At 35.5% G+C, this 22,609-nt stretch overlaps 1 protein-coding gene across 3 annotated transcripts in view; it reads left to right on the forward strand.

Annotated features, from left to right (window-relative positions):
- Window positions 1–22,609, forward strand: part of stxbp5 (syntaxin binding protein 5 (tomosyn)) — a 146,056-nt gene that overhangs the window by 118,310 nt on the left and 5,137 nt on the right. The window contains exons 11-23 of one of the 3 annotated variants that reach the window (XM_015376784.1): window positions 2,327–2,399; window positions 2,624–2,771; window positions 5,250–5,317; window positions 8,567–8,607; window positions 8,834–9,054; window positions 11,886–12,061; window positions 12,361–12,486; window positions 13,792–13,943; window positions 15,815–15,877; window positions 17,130–17,183; window positions 19,655–19,705; window positions 21,411–21,692; window positions 21,784–22,153. In XM_015376784.1, the coding sequence (XP_015232270.1) occupies window positions 2,327–2,399; window positions 2,624–2,771; window positions 5,250–5,317; window positions 8,567–8,607; window positions 8,834–9,054; window positions 11,886–12,061; window positions 12,361–12,486; window positions 13,792–13,943; window positions 15,815–15,877; window positions 17,130–17,183; window positions 19,655–19,705; window positions 21,411–21,692; window positions 21,784–22,153 (1,825 nt within the window). The remainder of the gene's footprint in view (window positions 1–2,326; window positions 2,400–2,623; window positions 2,772–5,249; window positions 5,318–8,566; window positions 8,608–8,833; window positions 9,055–11,885; window positions 12,062–12,360; window positions 12,487–13,791; window positions 13,944–15,814; window positions 15,878–17,129; window positions 17,184–19,654; window positions 19,706–21,410; window positions 21,693–21,783; window positions 22,154–22,609) is intronic. The other 2 variants (XM_015376785.1, XM_015376786.1) reach the window with 2 other exon arrangements.

Below are 22,609 nucleotides of genomic sequence, written 5' to 3' on the forward strand. Positions count from 1 at the left end.
TAGGACAGGACCAGCTCTGGAGCTCAGGGTGAACAGCATGGATAAAGTGCAAGATGCCGGACAAAGAGAGCATTTCAGTCAGACAAAGGCAACGGGTGACCCAGGACCAGCTCTGGATCTAAGGGAGGAGCACTATGAAAAATTATATACCAGTCTTTTCTAATGTTGAATTAAAATTGCTTTTTTAAAGGGTATCCACAAACCTCTTAGGAGCATCCTTACATCATCCTATATCAACATTAGTTTTCTATCATTTATCATATTATCTTCTGTTTTGATTGAAAAAAGCTTTGCCTCCACTTTGCTTCTTCACTCTGTCACAGCCACATCCAGTCCTTGATTGTTTTTTCAAAAAAGTCCAGATTTTTAAATTACAGCCAAATTTGCATCGCAGCATCCATCACGGGTGTCGCTTCAATGTAATGGCCCTAATTGTGCCACTCTCAATAGGGGCGCATGCTTTGCTTCTCTTTACAAAGCATGTGCCTCTACAGTACACAGGAATCACATGTAAATGTCTCACTCCGATTGCATTTTTCATGTTTCAGTGGAAATATTTTGCTGGCCAACAGTAAAAACTTTCATAAACTTTATTTTTGTCCTATATGAGGCCAATTATTTTTTGTGGTATTTGAATGTTAGTAAGATGTCATTATCATTTTGTTTTTATTTTGTGTCAATACCACAACCCACAGAATCTTATTTGTATTAAAGCATATAATGATGATGTCCTTTTTTGTCACATATGCTGTACTATATGGTAACATGTCTGATCTTTTCCTGCCATGGACCATTTCTATGATTGATTATTTCTAATAGCAAATGCTGCGCCCCAAAAATAAACTGATTACACTTTTTCTGTTTTATTTGAGTGTCGTTGCACTGAGGAAAGTTGGTACAGAGGAGAGTTGCATGAATTGCAAAAAGATTTGCCAATGTTTTTAATGATTTAATTAATTACAAAATAAATAATAGTTATCATAGATTATACAATACAAAATGATGATCTAATCAAAACAATGTAACGTACATTTAGAAATCCCTCAATTAGTCTGGGCTCCTGATTATTACACATTCCTACTGTATATACAGCTAGACTTTGTGCTTTACCTATTTTTTAAGGTCAATAACTTTGAAAACTAGAAACCTAACAGCTGTAGATATTAAACTATCCATTAAGCAGACGTATGTAGTAACTAGTTAGTTCTACATAGTTAAATTTACTGGAGTAACTTTAAAAAAAATGCACTTCTAGGAGTGGTTTTACTTCACTGTACTTTTTACCCTTTTCTTAACAAATATTTATTGTGCATATCTTACTCTATTACATTTTCCAATGAATCCATCCACCTTTAGTACCTTGAGCTATTTGGAGATTAGGTTGTAGGTTACATTAAACTATTGATATTGTAGCTGGAGGTCTATTTAAAATCTTTTTTATGTTGAAAAGAATGATGTGAAAAAAGTCTTTCTTTTGCACAAATTTATTATTTTATAATAGTGTTATTTATCCATATTTTGGTTTCTTTTATAGTTTGAAATGCTATCATTTGCATACAACTCTCTGATTATGCACTTTTTGATATTAAATAACATGTTATGACCGAACATTTACCCCATACACAAGCAGCCTTTATACCAAGTACTTTTTACTCAAACTTAAGTAATTTCTCGGATGATTGCTTTCTACATTTACTTGAGTGAAAATAGTATAAAAAAGTGCTATTCTTTCTTTAGTGCATTTTTTTAAGTACTTGACCCACATTTGCTTATAATAAAATAATTATAGAGGCTGAGAGGACCCATCAATATTTGTCCCTTTAACTGGGAATGAGTTATTCCCATTTCAAAAAACACTTTCCTATCAAACCAAAAAATATATGACATTTATGTAGAGTATGTGTAATATTACTTAGTTTTGTTATAATACAAAATGTATGGAAATACAGTTTTGTGTTACTTGCCTTCCAAAAAACTTTTTCAAGGTTCCCTTCAGGAAGGCTCATAACTCTGGGTTCATCTGCTTTCGGAACAAAGCAGCTTAGTGATCATTGTTGTCTCTAAAGATTAAATATTTGCATTAATGTCAATGTCAATGTACATTCACTACACATTGCCTGCCATTGTAGTAACCACAGTGTTTGGCTTATTAATCTTTAATAATTAAATGTTTTAATTAATCATAGTATTCAATCTTTCTTAAGGTAGTTTATCCAGATGAAACACAAATTGATCCATAAAGAGTTTCCTATTAAACGTGTGGTTTTCTTTCCTATGCTGTCCAAGTGTTTCCTTTTTTAAGTCATCTTATCTATCTACTCTACAGATTTTCAGGAGCCTTATGCTGTGGTGGTCCTTTTAGAAAAAGATTTAGTGGTGATTGACCTTGCACAAAATGGGTAAATCTTATTTTCTTTACTACCTTACTTAAAGCTGATTTAACTATTGAAGTTTTCTTACAACGTACTATTGTTTGCATTTGTTATAATTATTTTGTATTGTCATTATCCAGAATTTGATGAAGCTCTTTAACAAGCGTTTACATAGTACTTCTGTAAATGTACAAAACACTCCTTTTAGAATAAGTTATGTTTTCAGTGTTTTTTTTTCCTCTTATTAACAGTTACCCCATATTTGAGAACCCATATCCTCTAACAATCCATGAGTCTCCTGTAACCTGCTGTGAGTACTTTGCCGACTGCCCTGTGGACCTCATTCCTGCACTTTACTCTGTTGGCTCGCGGCAAAAACGACAGGGCTACAGCAAAAAGGTACTGTAAAGAACAGCTATCACATCTCACTGATAAAGCCCCGCTTTTTATGTCCAGCATCACATTTTAAAGTAGGAAAAAGAAAGAAAACTGTAAGACTTCCTAGAGAAAGAAAATCAATTATGAGCAGCAACTCTTTGGAAATGCATTTTTACTCTGGTTATTTTCAGTAAGGGTAAATATTCTATGAATTAGTGAAGCAGCATTTGCACTTCTATGAAAAGTACCTACCCCGTTCCATTTTTTTTTCCCTTTTTTTTTTTGTTTGTTTCTTTTTCTTCCAATTTTAGATAATAAAACAATATTTCCTAGAAGACAAACATAACTTCAGTATATACAAAAAAAAGTTTTTAAGTAATCTCTTAATCCCCACGCTCCACAACCAGAGGGAGGTATTATACTCTTTACTTTCTTTGAAACTTTATCACTTCAACTTTTCTTAAACCTTCTAGCCATATAGAACATGTTATCCACAGGAACATGGAAATATTGGCCAAAAGTTGATACAAACAATTTACACAAACTGCAAATCGTTAAAACCAACAGGAGATTAAACTGAAGCAAACAAACTTCAGGAAAAGATGCAGTCACTGTGAAACTCGCTCTCAGCTTTGACTCAAACGAAAAAACCTCTACTGATAGCAGAGATGTCAGAGATTTAAACAAATGTTTGTTACTACTTACCTATGATTTACTTCACTAGCATCAAAAGAACACAGAAAAAAAACTTGTGTTTATAAAACCTTTTAAAAACCTTTTTACCTTAGACATTTTGATTTTTTGTCCAAATCCTAAATCCACCTCAATACAAACATATTTGCCATTGCAAATATGTCTGCCTATTATTTTATATTTGCCTATTATTGTCAGCTGTTTCTCTAATAATTGAAAAGATATTAACTTCCATGAGTTTGCATAAATCTTCTTCGTCTCTTTAGGGATTAGGGGGACTGGTGTAAACATGTTAGATATAACGTGATTCTGTATGCTGCAAGGATGAAAACAATGGATCTTTTTTTTAAATTTAGCAAATCTAGATTGACGTCACGTCCTTGCCTAAAACAGGTGGCCGCTCAAAGCAGTAGCTGACCGCACAACACAAAGTTAGACTGCATGTACTTGGAGCCAAATTTGAAAATGGTCTTTACAGTAGAGGAAGCATCAGAGCTCATCACTAAGGACACAGCAAAAACTTCATCTGCACCCATGCAAACTCCAACATCTACACCCACCTGCAATACTACTGTATGGTAGTGATGCAACCCTGCCAAAGTTGGGCAGGATGGTGAAAACCTAATGATCCTCTTTGTTTCACACGTAAAATAAATTTTGGCCTGTGACTTGATGAGCTCAGTTCAGTACCAAAGAAAAGCTGAACAAGATTTTTTTCGGTTCTTTAGGGGGTGTTTCAAAGATCAATTTCTTGTTTTGGTGTAGAAATGGCAAAAACTGAATGTTTTTTTTTATATATATAGATAATATTTTTAAGATATTTTAGACATACAAATCGAATTTCATCAATTTAGCATGCAAATAGACAGAAAACTTTTAAACTTTGCTAGAGTTTGCCTCAGCTAAATTAACCTTTTCATGGCCATCATCCACAGGTGGATGTAGAGTTTCTAAAAGTACCTGTTTACATCAATTGGTTAATATTTAGACTTATAACTCAAACAGTTAATAAATGTTCAGAAATTCAGCTAAGCCTTCTAAAACTGGAGAGTGATTTTCTTCTGAGGTTCTTTATCCTTATTGGCTTAGAATCTCCATATTATGTATGTATTGTATGTATTCTTTTCTTAGACGCCATCAAAATTTGTGATACATTGTAGGAACAAATTAGAATATAAGAACAAATCAGAATCAAAGAAAATCTCAACTCTGGTAAATGAGTTGAGATTTACTTATATTTTTTTATGTTTTCATAAGGCAAAATATGCATGAACTCACTACTCAGCATTTCTCATTGCTGTTCTGCATACCTTCACCTCTCATTCCCTTTTGCCTTTTCTATATTATAGCAGACAGACCCCCCTCTAGGTCTTTCTCCCATTATTTATGCTTATGTTCTTTTTTTGTCGCCTTGTTTGGCTTTATGCTGAAAATGTCAGAATGCACTGACCTGAACTGGCAGCCTAGCCCCTTCTTTTTTTTTTTTCTACAAAAGAAAAGCTTCACCAAGCTGCAGGGGGGCCTTCTCATATGAAGATCACTGTGAGTCATACTGTTGACCTTTGTGTGTGTCGACGACTTGAGAGCCAGACCCCACGCTGACATACACAGTCTCTCACAGAGGTGTATAATATGTTATTGCAAGACACACCAAGAGAGATGCGGAAAGACTCTACATGTTTTCCTCTGCGAACTGGGATATTAAGACATTTATTATGACATATCAATCTAGAAGTAATGTGTATAAGGACACCTCTTTGTTTACACAAATACTAATCAACATGTATGTCCTTTTTTTTAAACAAGGAGTGGCCCATAAGTGGTGGAAACTGGGGACAGGGCACACAAAGCTTCTCTGAGATCATCATCACCGGGTAAGATGTTAAGCATTCTACAATTTGTTCCACATCCATATGAGCTCTTTAGGTCAACTCAGCAAGATTTTTATTTTTTTTTCACAGCAGGCTCTTATTTTTTCATGTGCAATGAGGGACAGCAGAAGCAGGGCTTTCTAACAGATCAGTTACCCACCTGACGTGACATTCAGTTATGAATATAGGGAGTAATAAGTCCTTTCACCTCTGCGCTGAATTGCTAATATGCTTGTTTCTCTCCAGAAAGGTTAGGCTTGCAGCCTTTTTGTTTCAAGTCCACCAAACGTAACTGAGGCCAATATATTATGAAAGCCCTGCATTTGATCTATTTTTAAAGGGGAAAAAATGTATAAAGATATTACTTTATAGTGACCAGGCAGGGTACACTATTGACCTTTGTCAATACAATGTATGTCACATTGCTAAACATCAATGAAAGTTGGTTGGATAAGAAAAAATAAAAGATTGATGCTTGACTGCGTTAAAACAAAACCTAATTGTCTTTGCATCAAATTAAATCAGATCTTTAAAGACTTTAAAAATGTTTAGCATCCACAGTTAAGTTAACTATAAGACCCTGATTTTCTAAGGTGCTTTTTGTATGTAAGCAGGGTTTTAGCAAGAAATCTTTCATTGGGTTTACACCTTGGTATATCACTTCTTTAGGCCTATTTTTTTAGTTGGAATGCAGCTAAATTTTTGCAACACTACCTTTGTCCTGATTATTGGAAGTCTGTGTGCTTGAGTAGGGGTGGAAATTTCACAAGGAAGACAAGATCTTTTTTTAGGAACAATATTATGTTTCATAGTTTAATTCAAACAATCAGAAAGTATAATGCTATGTTCACAACCCACGTGCTTTGAGCAGCAAGAAATCGCCTGCTTCTTCATTTTTTATGCTTGTCCACATTAAGGTCAGATGCGCCTCAGGAGCATCTTTGATATGACTGAAGCACCACCAGTAAAGCGTGTCAAGATGCATCTGATGCTTGTGCTGCTCCTGTGTTTAATGGCAGAGAGTGACTTTGCTATATTTGCTTTTAAAAGTGGATAAAAAGTAGTTTTGATATATTTTTATGCATAAATTCCACCTAAAACATCTTCTGTGCAGTCAGTTCATCAAGATTATCTTAAAATATTATTTCGCTCAGCAGCTGCCACCTCAGTCAAGTCGCCTCATGGAGCTTTCTGCTACTGTTTGTGGCGGCTGGAAGTAGATGTTAGTGTTTTTCATGTACATGGCTAAAACTGCATGCACCAGAATAATAAAGCAAACATATTTTGCCTGCAGGCTTCGATGTTTTAAGTTAATTTAGGCATTGATAAACCGTTTTATTGATCACAGGGCCCTGCAATGTCCGTCTCCTTTTCAGCTTGCAGATCAGCTTTTCTGATTGGTAGATGTAGCCCGTCAAGCAACAAAAATTCTATTTTTATTCTATTTTAAAATTCTATAACTCCAGCATCTAATGCTTGTGAAATTTTGAACATTTGAGTGAGGTTTCCTGGGGAAAAAACAAGGCGTACAATTTGTCACTTTTTTAGTGCGCCCGAGCGCAATGCTAGCTCAAAGCCTGCTATCAAGTATCTTTTAGGCAAAGTGTTTTTGGCAGTTGCAAAAACAAATTGTGTGTCTTGTGGAACACTTGGCACAAACATTTTGCACATTTAACTTCATGAATATGTAGATTATTTGCTAATGACCAAATTGCAAACATTGCATTGATTAAACATTCTAATCAGAAACCAACCCCAACCCCATGGTCGAAAGCTTTTGGAGGAATGGCCACAGTTGTGGCTTTGGGGATCTTAAGAGTCAGCGCCTCAAACCTGTACGACTCGGAGCCATTGGGGTTTTTCACAAAACCTTCCCCTTTCCCCCAATTTCCCGTATCTTATGAAAACAATGCAAAGAAATTAAACTCATACCAGCAGTGGAAAAACTATAATCTCTCTAATGTCTCTCCATTTTTATATTGCGGGCACTTAGAGTGTCCTTGTCACCATCAGTCTGTCAATTACAGCCAAGACCATGCCCAACTCTCACCTCCCACATGTTCCATGATCAACCAGGCATTCCCTTCTTAAGGCTCATTTTGTAAACATTAGATGTGGGCAACAAGGCTCTGGAATGGGTTAAGATTTCCTTTGAATCATTTTCTTGAATAATTACCCTGTATCTAACTCCAGCAATATTCCCTTATATATGAAACACATCCATTTTCCCTCTGAAGAAAATAATTTACACAGCATGAGTCAGTCACCACAGCATTTCAGTTAGGGGAAGGTTTGTTCAGAATAATGTGCTGTCATGGCACATTAGCTTGATAACATGCATGTGTTCAGTATGTATGCCAGAAGATCCTGTTTTATCACCATCGGTACTCATTTCTTTCTCTCACATGATTTCATATTGCAAAATTCCAGCTAGTTTTTGTGGCCAGCAATTCATTTCTTGTTCTATTTCTCATGGAGAGGGGAAGTTGCTCCAGTTCATGAACAGTTGTGTCCATTAAAAAGATCCTCCTGCTCAAACTTGAATTTTTTTCTCTAGAGATACCCGGTTATACTCTTACTCTTTTTAATGATGCTTGAATAGTGGTCCGTGGACTCTCCAATGCATTAAAAACGTTGTTCATAACCTTACCCTGCTTTAAACCTCTTTGTAACTGTATTCCTAACCTGTGGTCTTTGATTCTTGGTCTTTATATTGATTTTTTTCCACTTATTTTTCCTTATAAAACTGCTGGAGTCTTCACAAAACAGTCATATTTATAAGTGGATGTTTTTCAAACTTAAGTGGACTCTATTTGCAAAGGTATTTATTTGGTTGCATTTGCTTTTTTATGTGAGGTCATAGTAAACAGGGGGGATTATAAATGACAATCCAATTTTTGAGATTTTATTTTTCCTTTTTTAATCTAAAAATATCTTTTTTTTTTTAATATGGACAAAATTGTGATCGGACAAAATATGAAAAAAAAAAGTGAATATTCAGACAAAACAGTTTAAAGCTCATTTTTATCTATTATGTTAATTTCTTCCTGATAATAGATGCTTATATTTTTAAAGCTGCTTGACATTTCAACTGTGGATTTTCTGTTTCAATATGTGTCTGGACTCTGGGTTTGTTTTTAGAGATTTTTTTTTTTTTTTGAAAAGCAACCAATAATTGTAGAGGTTAGATTAATGCCTTGCATGTTTGTGGTCTGTCCTGTTTTGGTTTTTCATTCTCTTTACTTATTGTAGGCATGCTGACGGAACGGTGAAGTTCTGGGATGCCTCTGCAAGTACGTCATTCTTTCTATTTGTCTTTTTCTCACTTTTCTTTTCGACTGTTTAAAAATTGTGTTTCTCTTTTGAGCCAAAAAGTGATATGCGAGAGAAAGATAATATATTCTAATATATTGTTTTCAATTCGTTTTTTTCTCACAGCAGTGATCAAAACCCTTATTCAGCTCTGAGTCCTTATCATCTTGACACTGCAGCTAATATTGTCTTCTCTCTCCTCTACAGTAATGCTCCAGGTCCTCTATAAGCTAAAAACAGCCAAGATTTTTGACAGGAACCGATCCAAGGAAGACAAGGGTAGCAGTGAGGTTTCAGACGAAGATCCTTTTGCCATTCAGATTATGGCCTGGTGCCCCGAGAGCAGGATGCTTTGTGTGGCTGGGGTGTCAGCCAATGTTATCATCTACCGCTTCAGCAAGCTGGAAGTAACCACTGAGGTGGTTCAGGTGCGTTCCAGTTGTTACTTTTGTTTTAAGCTCGGCTTTTGACTTTGAAAGTTTCTAGTCTTTATTCCTTATCTCATTGTATTCCATTTTGCACTTCATATTTTGTGTCCTTTCTTTCTTCTTTTGCTTACCTCTCCATTGTTTCCCTTTCTTCTTTCTTCCTTTTTTTTATGTCATACCTTCCTTGTTTTCATTTTTCTGCTTGTTTTCATTTTCTGCTTTTGCCTTTTTATTTTCCTCATCCTTTCTGGCTTCCTTCTGTTTTCTTGTCCTTGAGTTCTAGCCCTTGTTTTAACTATTCTTTTTTCACTTACCTTCCCTCCCTGTGTTTTTTCTTTCTTTCCCCTCTTTTTTGAAAATTTTAAACCTTGTCATTGCTTTTGTTATTTCATTCACTGTCTCTCCCTCCCTCTTTTCTCACCGCATTTCCTTTGTCCATTTCTTTCACCTTCTATTTGCCTGATTTCTTTTTCTCTTTGTAATTCCTTCCTTCTTTCATTTGATCCCTGGTTTCCTTCATTCTTTTCCTGCTGTGCAGTATTCTCTTTTTCACATGTTTTCTTTGTTTCTCTTACCTTTACTCTAATGCCAATCTTCCCTTTCTTCCCTTTATCCTCTAACCTTTCTTCACTTGTTTTCTTCATTCTTCTCTTATGTCCAGTTTTTAATTGTGCTTATTCTTTGTGTTCTACATCACTTCTTTGTTATTCATTTTTCCTTCCTTCGCTCCTTCCTTCATTTGTTCCTTCCTTCCCTCCTTCGTTCATTCATTTATTCGTTCATTCCTGATTAGACCTACCTTAGTCTGCCAATAGAATATGTCGCAGATTTATGGGGCTCTAACATATCAAAAACATTGTAAAAGTAATGGACTCTCACTAAGCATGACCCTTGTTTTAATGATTCACTTTCAATACCCAATTCCTATCCTTATTTAAGATGCTGAGATATTTATACGAAGCACACACAAACTCAGAGGCAGGGGGGTTGCCATGCCAACAGACACTATAAAAGCAAGCAAAGCTAGCCCAATGTTATAATCTTTTTTGATAGCAACCTAAGTGTTAATGGCAGTTCAGCGGGAGTCTGTGTTTAACTGAACAAAAAACAAAAGTAGTTGATGTCTGCTCTCTACCGTTGCTGCACCTGGCTTGTTTCAGTCAGTGTGTGGGCAGTACAAGGGTGTGTCCCACTGATGCCCTCTTTGTTAAATTTGCAATTGTTTGTCATAAATATTTAAAACCCTCAAAATCCATTCATGAATTTATAGAGAAAAGAAAACTATCCCAGTCTTTTACCCCCTCACAGATGCTGCAGCATGGAATCAGGGCTAGATATAAGGATGTAGCTTAAACAGGGTCTTTTTGCATTAGGCTAAACTTCTACATAACCTTGTAGGAGTTAAGCTAGAAAACAGAGAGAGAGAGGGGGAATCTGAAGAAGGGCACTGATCACTCTAAACTCCCACATGTCAGAAGGGCTAATGAGGCTGACAGAATGCCAAAGAGAAAAGCTTATCAGCATTGTGTTTGTGTGTATCTTTGCGAAGGCGGAGGTTGCAAAGGGGTAGCCTGAAGGGGGATTTAGAAGGAATTGAGTGTTCCAGTATTAGAGGAGCTCTTTGACTTTCTCCCTGCCCACACACATGCAAACACATCACTGAAAATCCATTTCATCAAAGACGACTGTCTGAATGTATGCAGATGTCATTCATCGATGTATTGTTATCCTGTTTGAATAATTATTGTAGCTGTACAGTGTTTTAAAAGTTAAGTCCGAATCTCTTTACAATTTTACATCCTACTGTTAATTTGGATACTATGTGTATGTGTCTACAAATTAAAACGCAGCTTATTGGGTAGGGAAAGGAAAATTACACACAGTTGTTTTAAACGTTACAAATCAAATTTCTAGCATAAAATGTAGAAGTACAACTAGTTTACAGCAGCTGAGAATTGGCAGTGGCCATAAACTCTCTGAACAATACATTAGGTGCATTCTGTTTTCCATAGGAAATGTTTCTGGCATCTTAACACATCTAGAGACCACAATTTTTGTCAGTTCTTTGACAAATAACTCTAGCTCAGTATTTTTTGGTGAACATCACCTGTAAACAATGGTTTTCAACCCTTGCCAAAGATTCTCATTTGCATTTAGGTCTGCACTTTAATTATGTCATTCTGACTCATGCATATGTTGCCACACCTTTTTACCATGCATATCTTTTACATTTGCAGTGACTCTTAAACAGCTTATGACAAAAAACAGGACTCCTTTTGTATTCTTTCAGCAATGGTTTTCTTCCTCTTGTGTTTTGATAAAGGCCACATTTTAGACTGTATGTCTAAATAGCTGTCCTGTATACAGATTCTCATACCTTAGCTATAGATCTCTGTAGCTCCTTTACAGTTACCAAGGACCTCTTGGAAATTTTTCAGCTTTTCTGAAGAAAGAGCTCCTGGATGGCCTATGATTTTAGATAGACAGTAATGTTTTGGTAGATTTATGTTTGTGCTCTGACCTGCCTTGTGTGCTAATTGGTCTTTATTACACCATTTGTACTTTTGGTATTCTATTTTAGAGGATTATGGTAGGAAAATGACACAATATGAGGAGGTTGAAGATGTATGAATATATCTAATCTATTCATACATGTTAATCTGAAAAATTGTTAATATACAAAACAACAAGTACTGTAAGAGAGAAATTTGACAAAAATGTCTGGAATCTTAAATAAAATAAAATCATACATAAGGACCCTGAGATAGGCCCATGTTTTTATATATTCTAATCCCTGCTGTCAGTCTGAGCACATCTGTGTGTGTTTACAGTTACTAGAGGTGCGAATGCAGTACGAGCTGAACGAAATGGAGTCTCCAGATGGTGGAGGTGGTGAGCAAACATCGGCACATCCCACCCCTGGTGCCTCCCCTCAGACGAGCGGCCCACCTTCCCATCCTTCCACCAGCAGCAACAACTCTGACGGAGGCAACATACCCTGCCTTAAGTATGAGAAAGACACACACTGAAATCAGCTTACATGAAGGAAGCAGGATCAAGTGCAAAAGCCTAAAAAGAATAGTCTTTCTTTTAGCCTCAAGCACAGTTGCATGAAGTTATTCTGATGCCTGGAGCATTTTTAGCCACAACCTCCCCATCATCTCCCTGTAGCCTTTCACGCCAGACTGTCTACACACAGAGCTGTTTCACATATTCAGCTGCACTGCTTGTGTTTTACTTTTTAATATATATATATATCCTTTTTGCCCTTCTGTGTTTTTATTCCTTTTTTTGCCCTCTCCACAGAGTGCGAAGTAGTCCTCTGAAGCAGTCTCCAGGCTACCAGGTGGATTTGGTGGTCCAGTCTGTGTGGGTGAGTGGAGAGCCTCCTCAGCAGATCACAAGTCTGGTGCTGAATTCATCCTATGGCCTGTAAGTGGACACACAGGGAGTTGATAAGAACAATGGATGTGTTTTTTTTTTTTTTTTTATCTGATATCAGCAAATTCTCTACTTAATTGTAGCACCTTGCAACATTTCATACTGCTTAACATTTTAATTAACTTATGAGCATAAACATTACTCTTGTGTTATGGGATTTCATGTGACTGAAAATTAGCATTGTTTTGAAAAAAAACAAAACAAAGATTTGCAAATCTTTGTTTATTTTGTTTTGCAGAATTTTATTCTTACGCACATTTGAATTGATTCTTCCTGAGTCTGTATTGTTGTAAAGACCCAGATTTTGCTATAGTTATCTTGGACATGTCTTTACCAGCTTACATTTTTATACACTCTCACGTTATCCCCTTCTACACTTAGCTTAATTAGACAAGATAAGTCAGATTTAATGGATGGGGTCTAGGCATGAGATGTTGTTTTTAGGTATACAGAATAAAAATTTAAAAAATACACAATGTGGTTTTCCTACATTGCATTTTAGTCGTTTTAAGCATTTTTGTTTTAAGCTTTTTTTGATTTAAGTTTAATATAACTAAACCGAGGCCCTATTAACGGATTTTTAACTGCCTGTTTTAAAACTTAAAATAAAAGATGACATTTTATTGTTTTTGGTTTTCATTTCTTGGATGACTGAGAATCTTCAGCAGCAGAAGTTAATCAGATGTTCACCTTATATATTTTATTTTTTTACATTTATGTTTAAACTTTTGCTAAAATACTTTAATACCTAAAAACATTCATGATACTCTCAATATCTTTTAATTGAGCTCATCATGAAATGATACTAATCAATTTTCAGCTGCATCGGCAATTTTGAAGTCAAGTCAATTTCTCTGCTGGAGTTATTGCTGTGTTGGAACTAAGTCTTGAATTTGACTGGGCCATTCTTGCGCATGCACTTTTTTCTCCAACATTACATTATAAATCTTGCTTTATGGAGGCTCTTCAGTCCTGAAGAACTATAATGCTTCTTTCAGGATTACCTTTTATTTAGCTCAGTCTATCACCCCATCTTTTCATTTAGCTAGTGCACCACAATATGGTTTAAGGATGTTATGTGACAAAAAGTGAAAAGAGCTTGGCGTACTTTTGCAAAGTAATGCTTGACAATATGATTTATGAACTCATATCTTATCTATTTGACTAAATGTATAATATATGTATATGTGATCTTGTTTTTACTTCATGTTGCTTTTTCTTGCCTTTTAATCCTTGTTTTTTAACCTACTTTCACCTTCTTCCACTCCCTCTTTATCTTCTTCCATCACACCCCAGAGTGGTGTTTGGCAATAGCAATGGCCTAGCAGTGGTGGACTACATCCAGAAAACTGTGGTCCTCAACCTGGGAACGGTGGAGCTTTACGGATCCAATGATCCCTACCAGAGACAGCCTCGGTCGCCAAGAAAAACACGGCAGCCTTCTGGAGGTAAAGATGAAAAAATGACAGATAAGGCATGTAAAAAATAAACAATGCACATTTTATTGCAGGGAGGGGGTTAGTTTAAAATGTTTAAATACTGATTTTTGTTTTGACAAAATGAAGATGCTAATTGCCTCACACCAGTCTAGCTAAACAAAAATCACATACCTTAAAGCTTATCTAAATGTTGCAGAGATGTTTCTAATTGGAAACAAATGCATGATACAAAAATAAGCCAAACTAAACATAAGTTAAACAAATAGACGTTCTTCAATGTCATGATAGAAATCGTTGTTCAAGTAGAAGAAATGACGATAGATACGGATATTGCTGTCAATAATAATAGAAATCGACCCATGAGGAAAGGATGTTCTCTACACTTTTGTCTTACAAACAAATCCCAGCCCTATAATCTCTTGTTTTTGTCAGCTTTTCACCTGTGGCTGGATTAGTGGATGAAATCAATCCTAAAGGAAATTAATTCAAGTTTGTATTTTCCCTCACCTGACAGCATTAAGTTGTTTTTAAGCATGAAGGCTTTTTATTGCCACCACAGGTGCTTAGTCCCTAATCTAATCAGTAAATTGATCTCAATGTGAGAAGACATAAATACACACACAGACACTGCATCCATAGTCCTTTGTGAAGTATTCATACCACTCGAACTGTATCACACTCTGTCAGGTTACAACCACAGCTTCAGTTTTTGTGGATTCAGTTGTGCCTTAAGTTTTATACAAACTTTGAGATGTTGTTTTCATACTCAGTCATGCTATAAATGTCTCTGCAATTTTATCCGTGGCCTGTGTGCTGGTTTTCATTATCCCCAAAGTTCTCTGAAAAAAAAAAAAAAAAAAAAAATCTGAGACAATCACCATACTGCTTTTATTATACTGACATTAGAAAAAATTACTTACGTTTATTGAAAAAGTATAATCAAATGGCCTATTTTAATCTCATCCTCTTTTGCAATGGATATTATTTTAAGCTCTAAAGACCTAACCATATTTTAAACTTTCATAAAAAAAAGCCATTAAATTCATCAGTTTGTAGATGTATCATGACACAACACGAAAAAGTGCAAGAGTTAAAAACATTCAAACACTTTTGCAAGGCTCTGCAAGTTCATGCTATCCAGTCCTATTGGACAAGGCTTTGTAAATAGCAAAGTATTTTTTTTTAAAAATCACTTATTTTATTAATATTATTCAAATCTCTTTCATATATATCTTTGTAGATTGTATGTTTTTCTCCTCCTGAGTTTTAAAGTATCCTCAATGTATCACTGGATTCAGCGTTAACACACTGCCATCATGTGTTGGACAATAGCAATGCAGATCAATTTCGTTCTAGTAAATTACTTCCCATTTGTACGTTTGGCAGATTTGAAAGATCTGCCCAGAGATGTTGGGTAATGACTTTAAATACAATTGTTCATAGCTTTTGAAAGAAACCGCATCTGAAGCCAAAAATATTGCACATATTCATCCCCGTCCTGAAAAGGATGCAGAGATCTCCCATATAATCTGGTAAGCACCAGGGGGGTTCATATCAGAGCTTGGCAAGCAGGATCTGTAATCAGACTTTCAGTTGTGTTTGTGTGCTACAGGGTACTCTGGTCTGGACGGCTTTCTGCCTCACAGAACAATGTCACACACCACCACTCCCACATGACTTCATGTAGAAAAGAAATGTTTTAAATTGCTCTTAATTTAATTTCTAATATAATTTCAATCATTTGTCCTTTTTTATTTTTACATTTTTATTTTATTATTATTATTTTATTTTATTTATATTTGTTGTTTGCAATTGCAGAATTACATCTTCATATCTTAATCAATTTAATCCCAGTTGGTGTTATATCTACTCTACTGTAGGTTTGTGTGACATTAACGAGTACTCGGCCACATCTGAGGACCGCTGCAAGTCTCCAACTTCAGGTAACATGTTCTTCAGTGGCTCTGGTTAAAACAATGCTACAGATTTAAACATCAGGTTTGTCTAAATGGAAAAAAGTCCAAAATATGTTGTCAAGCTTATACATAGTACTTCTTTCAATAGTCAGCAAACAAGATTGATGTGTCTTGCTTTTAAGATTGACTATTAACTGCTGCTTATTAAAGCAGAACTGTATAGTATGTTTTTTTGCTGAACCATAAAATTGCTTTACTGTCAGTTTCACTCATCCACAACATTTAGAAATACTCATTTTTTTAGTCTGAGCAGTGTTCCCCCATTTCCACACATATTCATTTATCAGTTGACAGAGTCCAGCAGACACAGTTATGTTTTCAATACTTGAACTTCTTATCCCGTGCAAACTTTGTTTATATTATGTGTGAGATTAACTAAGTGTAACTATTAATTAAGTAAATCCAACCAACGGGTGTGAAAAAACTATTACTGTGTGAAAAAACCGGTAGTGCAATACATTTATTATTTTGCCAAAAATATGCAACTTAATTTTGAACTTAGTTTTTATGCAGATACCTTTATTTTTTAGTGTCTGGGTTCAGTAAATTGAGGCATTTCCTCTCCAGCAGTAGAGACAGGTTTTATAAGAGGTCCAGAGAGAAAGTAGGTTAGTCTTGTTTTGCAGAGATGCTCTTTGGTTTGCATTCCAATAATCTACAATGCTGGTACCATCGAGAGAAAAAAACCCAAAACTGTTTCATTTTGTAATAGATGATATCACAGCCATGCTATAAAATGATCAATCTTTTTAAAAGGTCAGATACAAATCACATCCCTATATGTCGTCCTCCAGCTTTCATCAGGTCTGATATTAGTCCCCACCATTTCTGGTAAAATTACCTGATTTCAAAAATTGTATCTTTATCACTTTATTTTATTTTGCATTTAAAATTATCAATTTTTAAACAAATGAAAGAACTTAAAATAAAAAAATAACCCAAGATTCCCCACTAAAATATTATTTAGTCGTTTCCCTTTTTGGCTTCCACACAAAGCCTTTGGATGAACACATATTTGACTGCAGGAGCATAATCTCAAAATTAACACATTTTCCTTTTTCTTTTTTTAAAAAAGAGGACAAGATAAAAAATCAAACTCAAAACATTGTATTTAAGATAAAAAAATATAATTTTGCCCATAAAATTGATCTAAATTTACACAAATTGTTGTTTTTAACTGTACATTTATTGTACTTTACTCCTCCCTTATCTCCAAAAGTGTTGATGTCACACAGCAATCTTCAACAGTTCTACAATGGAGGTGGTAGAGGAGGTAAGACTGGCCCAAAGTTTCCATCAGAAGCTCTGTTGGCAGGACAAATGTGGTCCCGGTTTGGTTCCCCGTTATGTTTCTCTGTCCTTAATGTCTGTAGTCACTCAAATGCTATTTTACATTCATAAAAACAAGATGATAACAGCATTTTTAATGTGTCAAGGTTAGCTTCTGTTCCACTTCCTTTTAGTTCTGCATATTTTTATTTTTTTCAATTTTTTTATTTTTATTTTTTTTATAACCTGATGAATTAGTTTATTTCCATACAGAAACTGCTTATTTTTATGCTTGAGTGTAAACATTAACACAACGTAAGAAAAACTGAAAGTTCTTGGAGCAGAGGATGACCTAGAGTGAGGCTGAGATTGCTGCTGTTTTAAGATAAAATAGTTGTATGATACAGATCTTGCATGCTACTTGTATGTAGCACATGTGTCTGAGTGTAAATGTGTTTGCGTTTGCTGTCTGTCTGATATGATTGTTTATAATGTCCTATAAAACCACTGAGCCACTCATTGCTCCAACTACGTAATCATTTACCTTCAGTGTTCATGCAAATAGTAAAATAACAATTCATCAAACTGTTATGACAAAGTTTCGATTTATCCAAACGTTAAATCAAAGAAAAGAGGAATTTACTATCCAATAATCTAACCCTATAATATCTACAGATTTTAATTTAACAAATAAGATTTTTAATTTGTTTTTTTTTTTACTTCTTATATTGATATTCAAATATGCACAGACTTAATTGGATGCAAAGCTCTGTCCTGTGCTAATTTATTTAAAACATTTATTGGAGAAGAAATGTGCACACAGCATGACAATATACATTGAATTCTCATGATATTAAGAGCACAGCATTAGGTTTTTAAGACATAATGTTATTTGGAAGATCTAGCAACATTTAATAAAGCTAAACTGTATTAAAAAATAGAGGAACTATAATTTGTTTGTTTTGTTAAATTCTATATGAATCATGTTAGATTTAGCCTAGCAAAACTTCTTCATATAAAAACATTGCCAGCCGAAGCTAGACATGCGTTAACCAAAGCTCTGTCTCTTCAATAATACATTAATATATTTATAAACCAATGCAGTTGGCAGTTTCTGGAAAACCTTTTTCTTTCAGGTTCCAGGTAATGTATGGTTGTGAAGCTAAAAACTAAATAAACAGCGAGAAGGCACCATCAAACCTTATCCAACCCAGATTTACAAACCGCTAAGAATACTTTCTCGATTGTGGAGGTGGTGATGCAAGGTAATTCTTAATTGTCAATACACTTTGGTTTGCAGGTTGTTTATGTGGCCCCATGTGATCTTTTCTGTGGAGCAAGTTTTAGCAACACAGATTTGAGTAATAGAAAGTCTACACATGCTACGATGGAGTGAATGGTTAAGCTTGTGCAGCATTGAGAACACAATCAAACCTGACAACCCAAAGGCAATTAAAGCTGAGTGGGTCTCTGATTATAATGAATGTGAGGATCAGACCATCAAGCCCTCATCTGCATCAACCTGGGAGTTACACACAAGTGAGGTTATGGTTACCCTCATGATGCAGGAGCTCCAATTCCTGTCTCTGCTGAATCTTTAGTCTGGATCCTCATCACCTATCAAATATGCCTGTTGTGTCCTTCATGACCTCTATTTAAAAGAATACATTCCCACTGGCCTGCTCAGGGGGATTAGTGGGGCCTAACATTGTCCACCACTCAAACTATAAAAAAAACATACATATGCAACCAAACTTTTGCTATAAGGTCAAAGCTTGTTTGTCATTTAAAGCTTTGTTTTGGATGGAATCCTGAGAAAGCACCAACTTAAACCACTGGCACAACTACACTTGATAAATATTTTTAGGAAGCGTAACACCTCAAAGAGTGTATGATGTAGCTCTATCTGTACAGTGCGGGTCAAACTACAGTACCTCTAGCCTTTATTTACTGTCAATTGTTTTTACTCTTGAACAAGAAGTCGAAGTAAAATTATAAAAGAGCTGTGAAACCTTTCAAGTCAACTTTAACCACCTTTTCTTCACTGTCACTGTCTTCTTTAACCTCTAATGTTACTTTTTATTACGTTCTGGTTCTTGCTGCATGCTTCTTTGGCCTGACAGTCCTGAATGCCCCTGCAGTTTTGGTCTTTTTTACCAGTCCTCTCTTGAGGCATTTGTGCAACCAATGGTCTCCTCCTTTTGTTTTCTGTCACAGCATGCCTTTTAGATACAGGGGTTGCCTCTATGTTCTTACTGTACGTGGAAGTCTTATATGTAAAGCATTTTGGCTCCTCTTGTCAGTAAACCAAGTACCCTGGACATGTTCCACAGTTTTTATTTTTAAAGTCCTATTATTTAGGTGTCCTTCAGCATTGTGCTCAATCCTTGTCCAGTTCTGGCTACCTGGCTTTGCATGGCACCTTGTCATAGCTTAGATGTGTGTTTGTAAAGAGGGATGTTCTCTTTTTTCCAGCAAAGATGTCACGGAAATTAAGCTTGCCTACTGAGCTAAAGCCAGACTTGGGTAAGCCTTGACTTCGTGTCTCCAAACAGTCTTTTATATGATTTGCAGTTTGATTTCCTCGCTGTGACTGGACTTAGCCACATTCCATTAGTCCAGTGGAGTATTTTTCTCTGGTTTTTAGTCTCAAAATTGGCAAGCTGTGCAGATCTCTTAAGTTTGCATGTGTTAAAAGTAGCACTGATCTGGCTGGATTTGAAATGTATTGAGCTGAATAAAATTTTTGAACATAACTCCCTGCCTTTTTATTTCTTTTTATTATTTGGTTTTTCATTTAACCATAGAAGATAAGAGGTCAGTGGTGCTGAAGTAGTAGTCTTTGCTCACTCTTTTTACCCTAAAACCTTCTGTACAGTAGCTTTTTCAGTTTCTTTTCCTCTTTTGTCTTCTTTATGTATTTTCTTTTCCTTGTGTGACTGTTTATTGTAACAATAAAAAGTTATTTAGTCTGCAAAATTGCCATTTGTATCCCAACATTCAGTTGTGTATATATATATATATATATACATATTTTTTTTAATATTTATTTTCTTATCAACATATTTAATGTGTAGATTACTCTTTTATTTGGGTATCAAACACTTTCTGTTCTTTTTTATATAAAAATCAAGAACATAAGACAATAAGATCTTAATTTATTGCTTCTTCTAAAACATTGAGGTAAAAATCATAATGCCCAGGAGAAAACATAAATCTCTTTTATCTTAAGAATTTAAGAAAGGACTCAACCTCACCTCTTCAAAATGAAAATCTGCCTCCGGTATAATTTTATTGTGTGTAACGGTTTAACTTTTTTCACTATTTGTCTTATTGCAGCCACAATATCGAAGGTATTCTACTGGAATCCTATGTGACTGACCACATAAAGTACTGAATACTGTAGGTGTAAAGCTGAATTTAAAAAAAACAAATTCAGATCCTGCTTCACTCTACTATAAAGGTGGAAACAAGTTTTTTCATAAAGAAAACGTCTACTGCTTTAACTAACTTTAATAATATGAATAATTTTCATGGTATAATTATCATAAAATCATATGATGACCATCAATCTGAACTCACATTTGTGAGATCCACAAATTTGGTGTATGATCTGCCAGCTTAAGCTGATGTGCACTAACCATTTTGACCTTTTGAGAAACTAATAAGAGAAAAGCCCTTGAAACCAAAAGAAGGCCTCATTCTTGAAGTTCTTTAATCTGCATCGCCATAAACGCCATATTTTTTTTTTTTTACTGATGACGTTTTGAAGGATGATGGCGACATTATGAAGCTTTGAGGATGCTTCTATCAGCAGGTGCTGAGAAGCTGATTTAGCCTTGTTGAGAAAATTGTTAAAGAAACATAAAGGGCAAAGCTTCCTGATTAAAAAAGAGATTATTTGAGCAGAGGACAGTGACTCTAAAGACACTGGGACTTCTCTAGCGCACTGGTTTGAACTGAAGTATTCACTTAATAGAATACGCCTGGCAACATTTAAGCAAATTCATAGTTTTGTTCTTAATCAAATATATGTATAATTTTTCAACAGTTTCATTTTGTTTTGGTCTGTCACACTATATTCCAGTAAAATAAATTAATAGATTGAATTAAAGTAAGAAATTGAGGAAAAGGTTTTAATTTGTAATCACTGCTTTTGTAAGAAAAGTGCACAATGTGTTGAAGCTGCTGCTTTGTAGGTGCTTTACCTCTCTCTGTTTTTTCTTTACTGTCCTTCTTTCTGTGTGCCCGCCGCGGGGTGCCAACCCGTTAGACCACCGGGACAACTCCTTCAGCCGCTCACGCTCCTCCAGCGTCACCAGCATCGACAAAGAAGCCCGGGAAGCTATAAGTTCCTTTCTATTCTGCGAGACTTTTGCCCGTAAGGGGGACTGCACTTTGACACCTTGCCTCTATGTGGGCACTTCACTTGGGACTGTGTTGGTTCTGGCTATCACTTTGCCATCTGCTGGGGAGCAGCGGCAACTCCAACCAGTTATAATTTCCCCTACGGGTAAAACTATACATGTATACTTCATATATATATAAATATATACATATAATATACAATATCCGTTGGTTCCTAAAAACCTTTTCTTTTTAAGGTATGTTGGTGCGGCTTAAGGGAAGCATCATGCGGATCTCTTTTCTGGACTCCACTGGTTTATTGCTTGCTCCTGCATTTGAACCCTGGTATGAGCCCAACATCACAGCAGATGGTGAAGAAAGAGAGAAGATCCGAAAGCGGCGGCCTGTCTCTGTTTCACCTTCCACCTCGCAGGAGCTAAATGAGAGCCAGTTTGCTGTGGTGTGCTCCGAGAAGCAGGCCAAAGTCATGTCCCTTCCTTCCCAGACTTGCATCTACAAACACAGTATCACAGAAAATTCTTTTATCTTACGGGCAGACATTGTGCAGATGAACCAGGGAGTGTGCTTGGCTTGTTTTTGTGCCAATGGTCACATAATGACACTCAGGTGAGTAGCACGTTAGTCTGAAATGATGATAGGTTAATCAATGTCTCCATTATACAGTAAGCGTTTTTGTAACAATATAGATGGGTTTGACTGGACTTTGCCATTAGAAACATTTATCGTTCTAAAAAGGACATACAATTTTAATTTTAAACTTTATTATACTGATGTATAAGAAGTTTATGTTTTGACTATTTGTAAATCACTACACTGTTATTGAAATCCCCCCAAAAAAGACAACTATTTTTATGCTGTAGATAAAAACAGTCACTTTGGATGAACTGGGCTGCAGCTTTACAGCTGTAGAGCCTGTAGTATATTTAAAAGGAATAATCCTAAAGCCTTTCAGCTGTAGCAAACAGTATTTATAAATGTGTTATAGAAGCTTATAAAGAAGGCAAACTCTAAATGAATAAATGATTATGGAAATTGGCTTATTGGAATACAAACACATATTGA

Source organism: Cyprinodon variegatus, unplaced genomic scaffold (assembly GCF_000732505.1).
Source record: "Cyprinodon variegatus isolate N-32 unplaced genomic scaffold, C_variegatus-1.0 Scaffold141, whole genome shotgun sequence".
NCBI classification, from domain to species: Eukaryota; Metazoa; Chordata; class Actinopteri; order Cyprinodontiformes; family Cyprinodontidae; genus Cyprinodon; species Cyprinodon variegatus.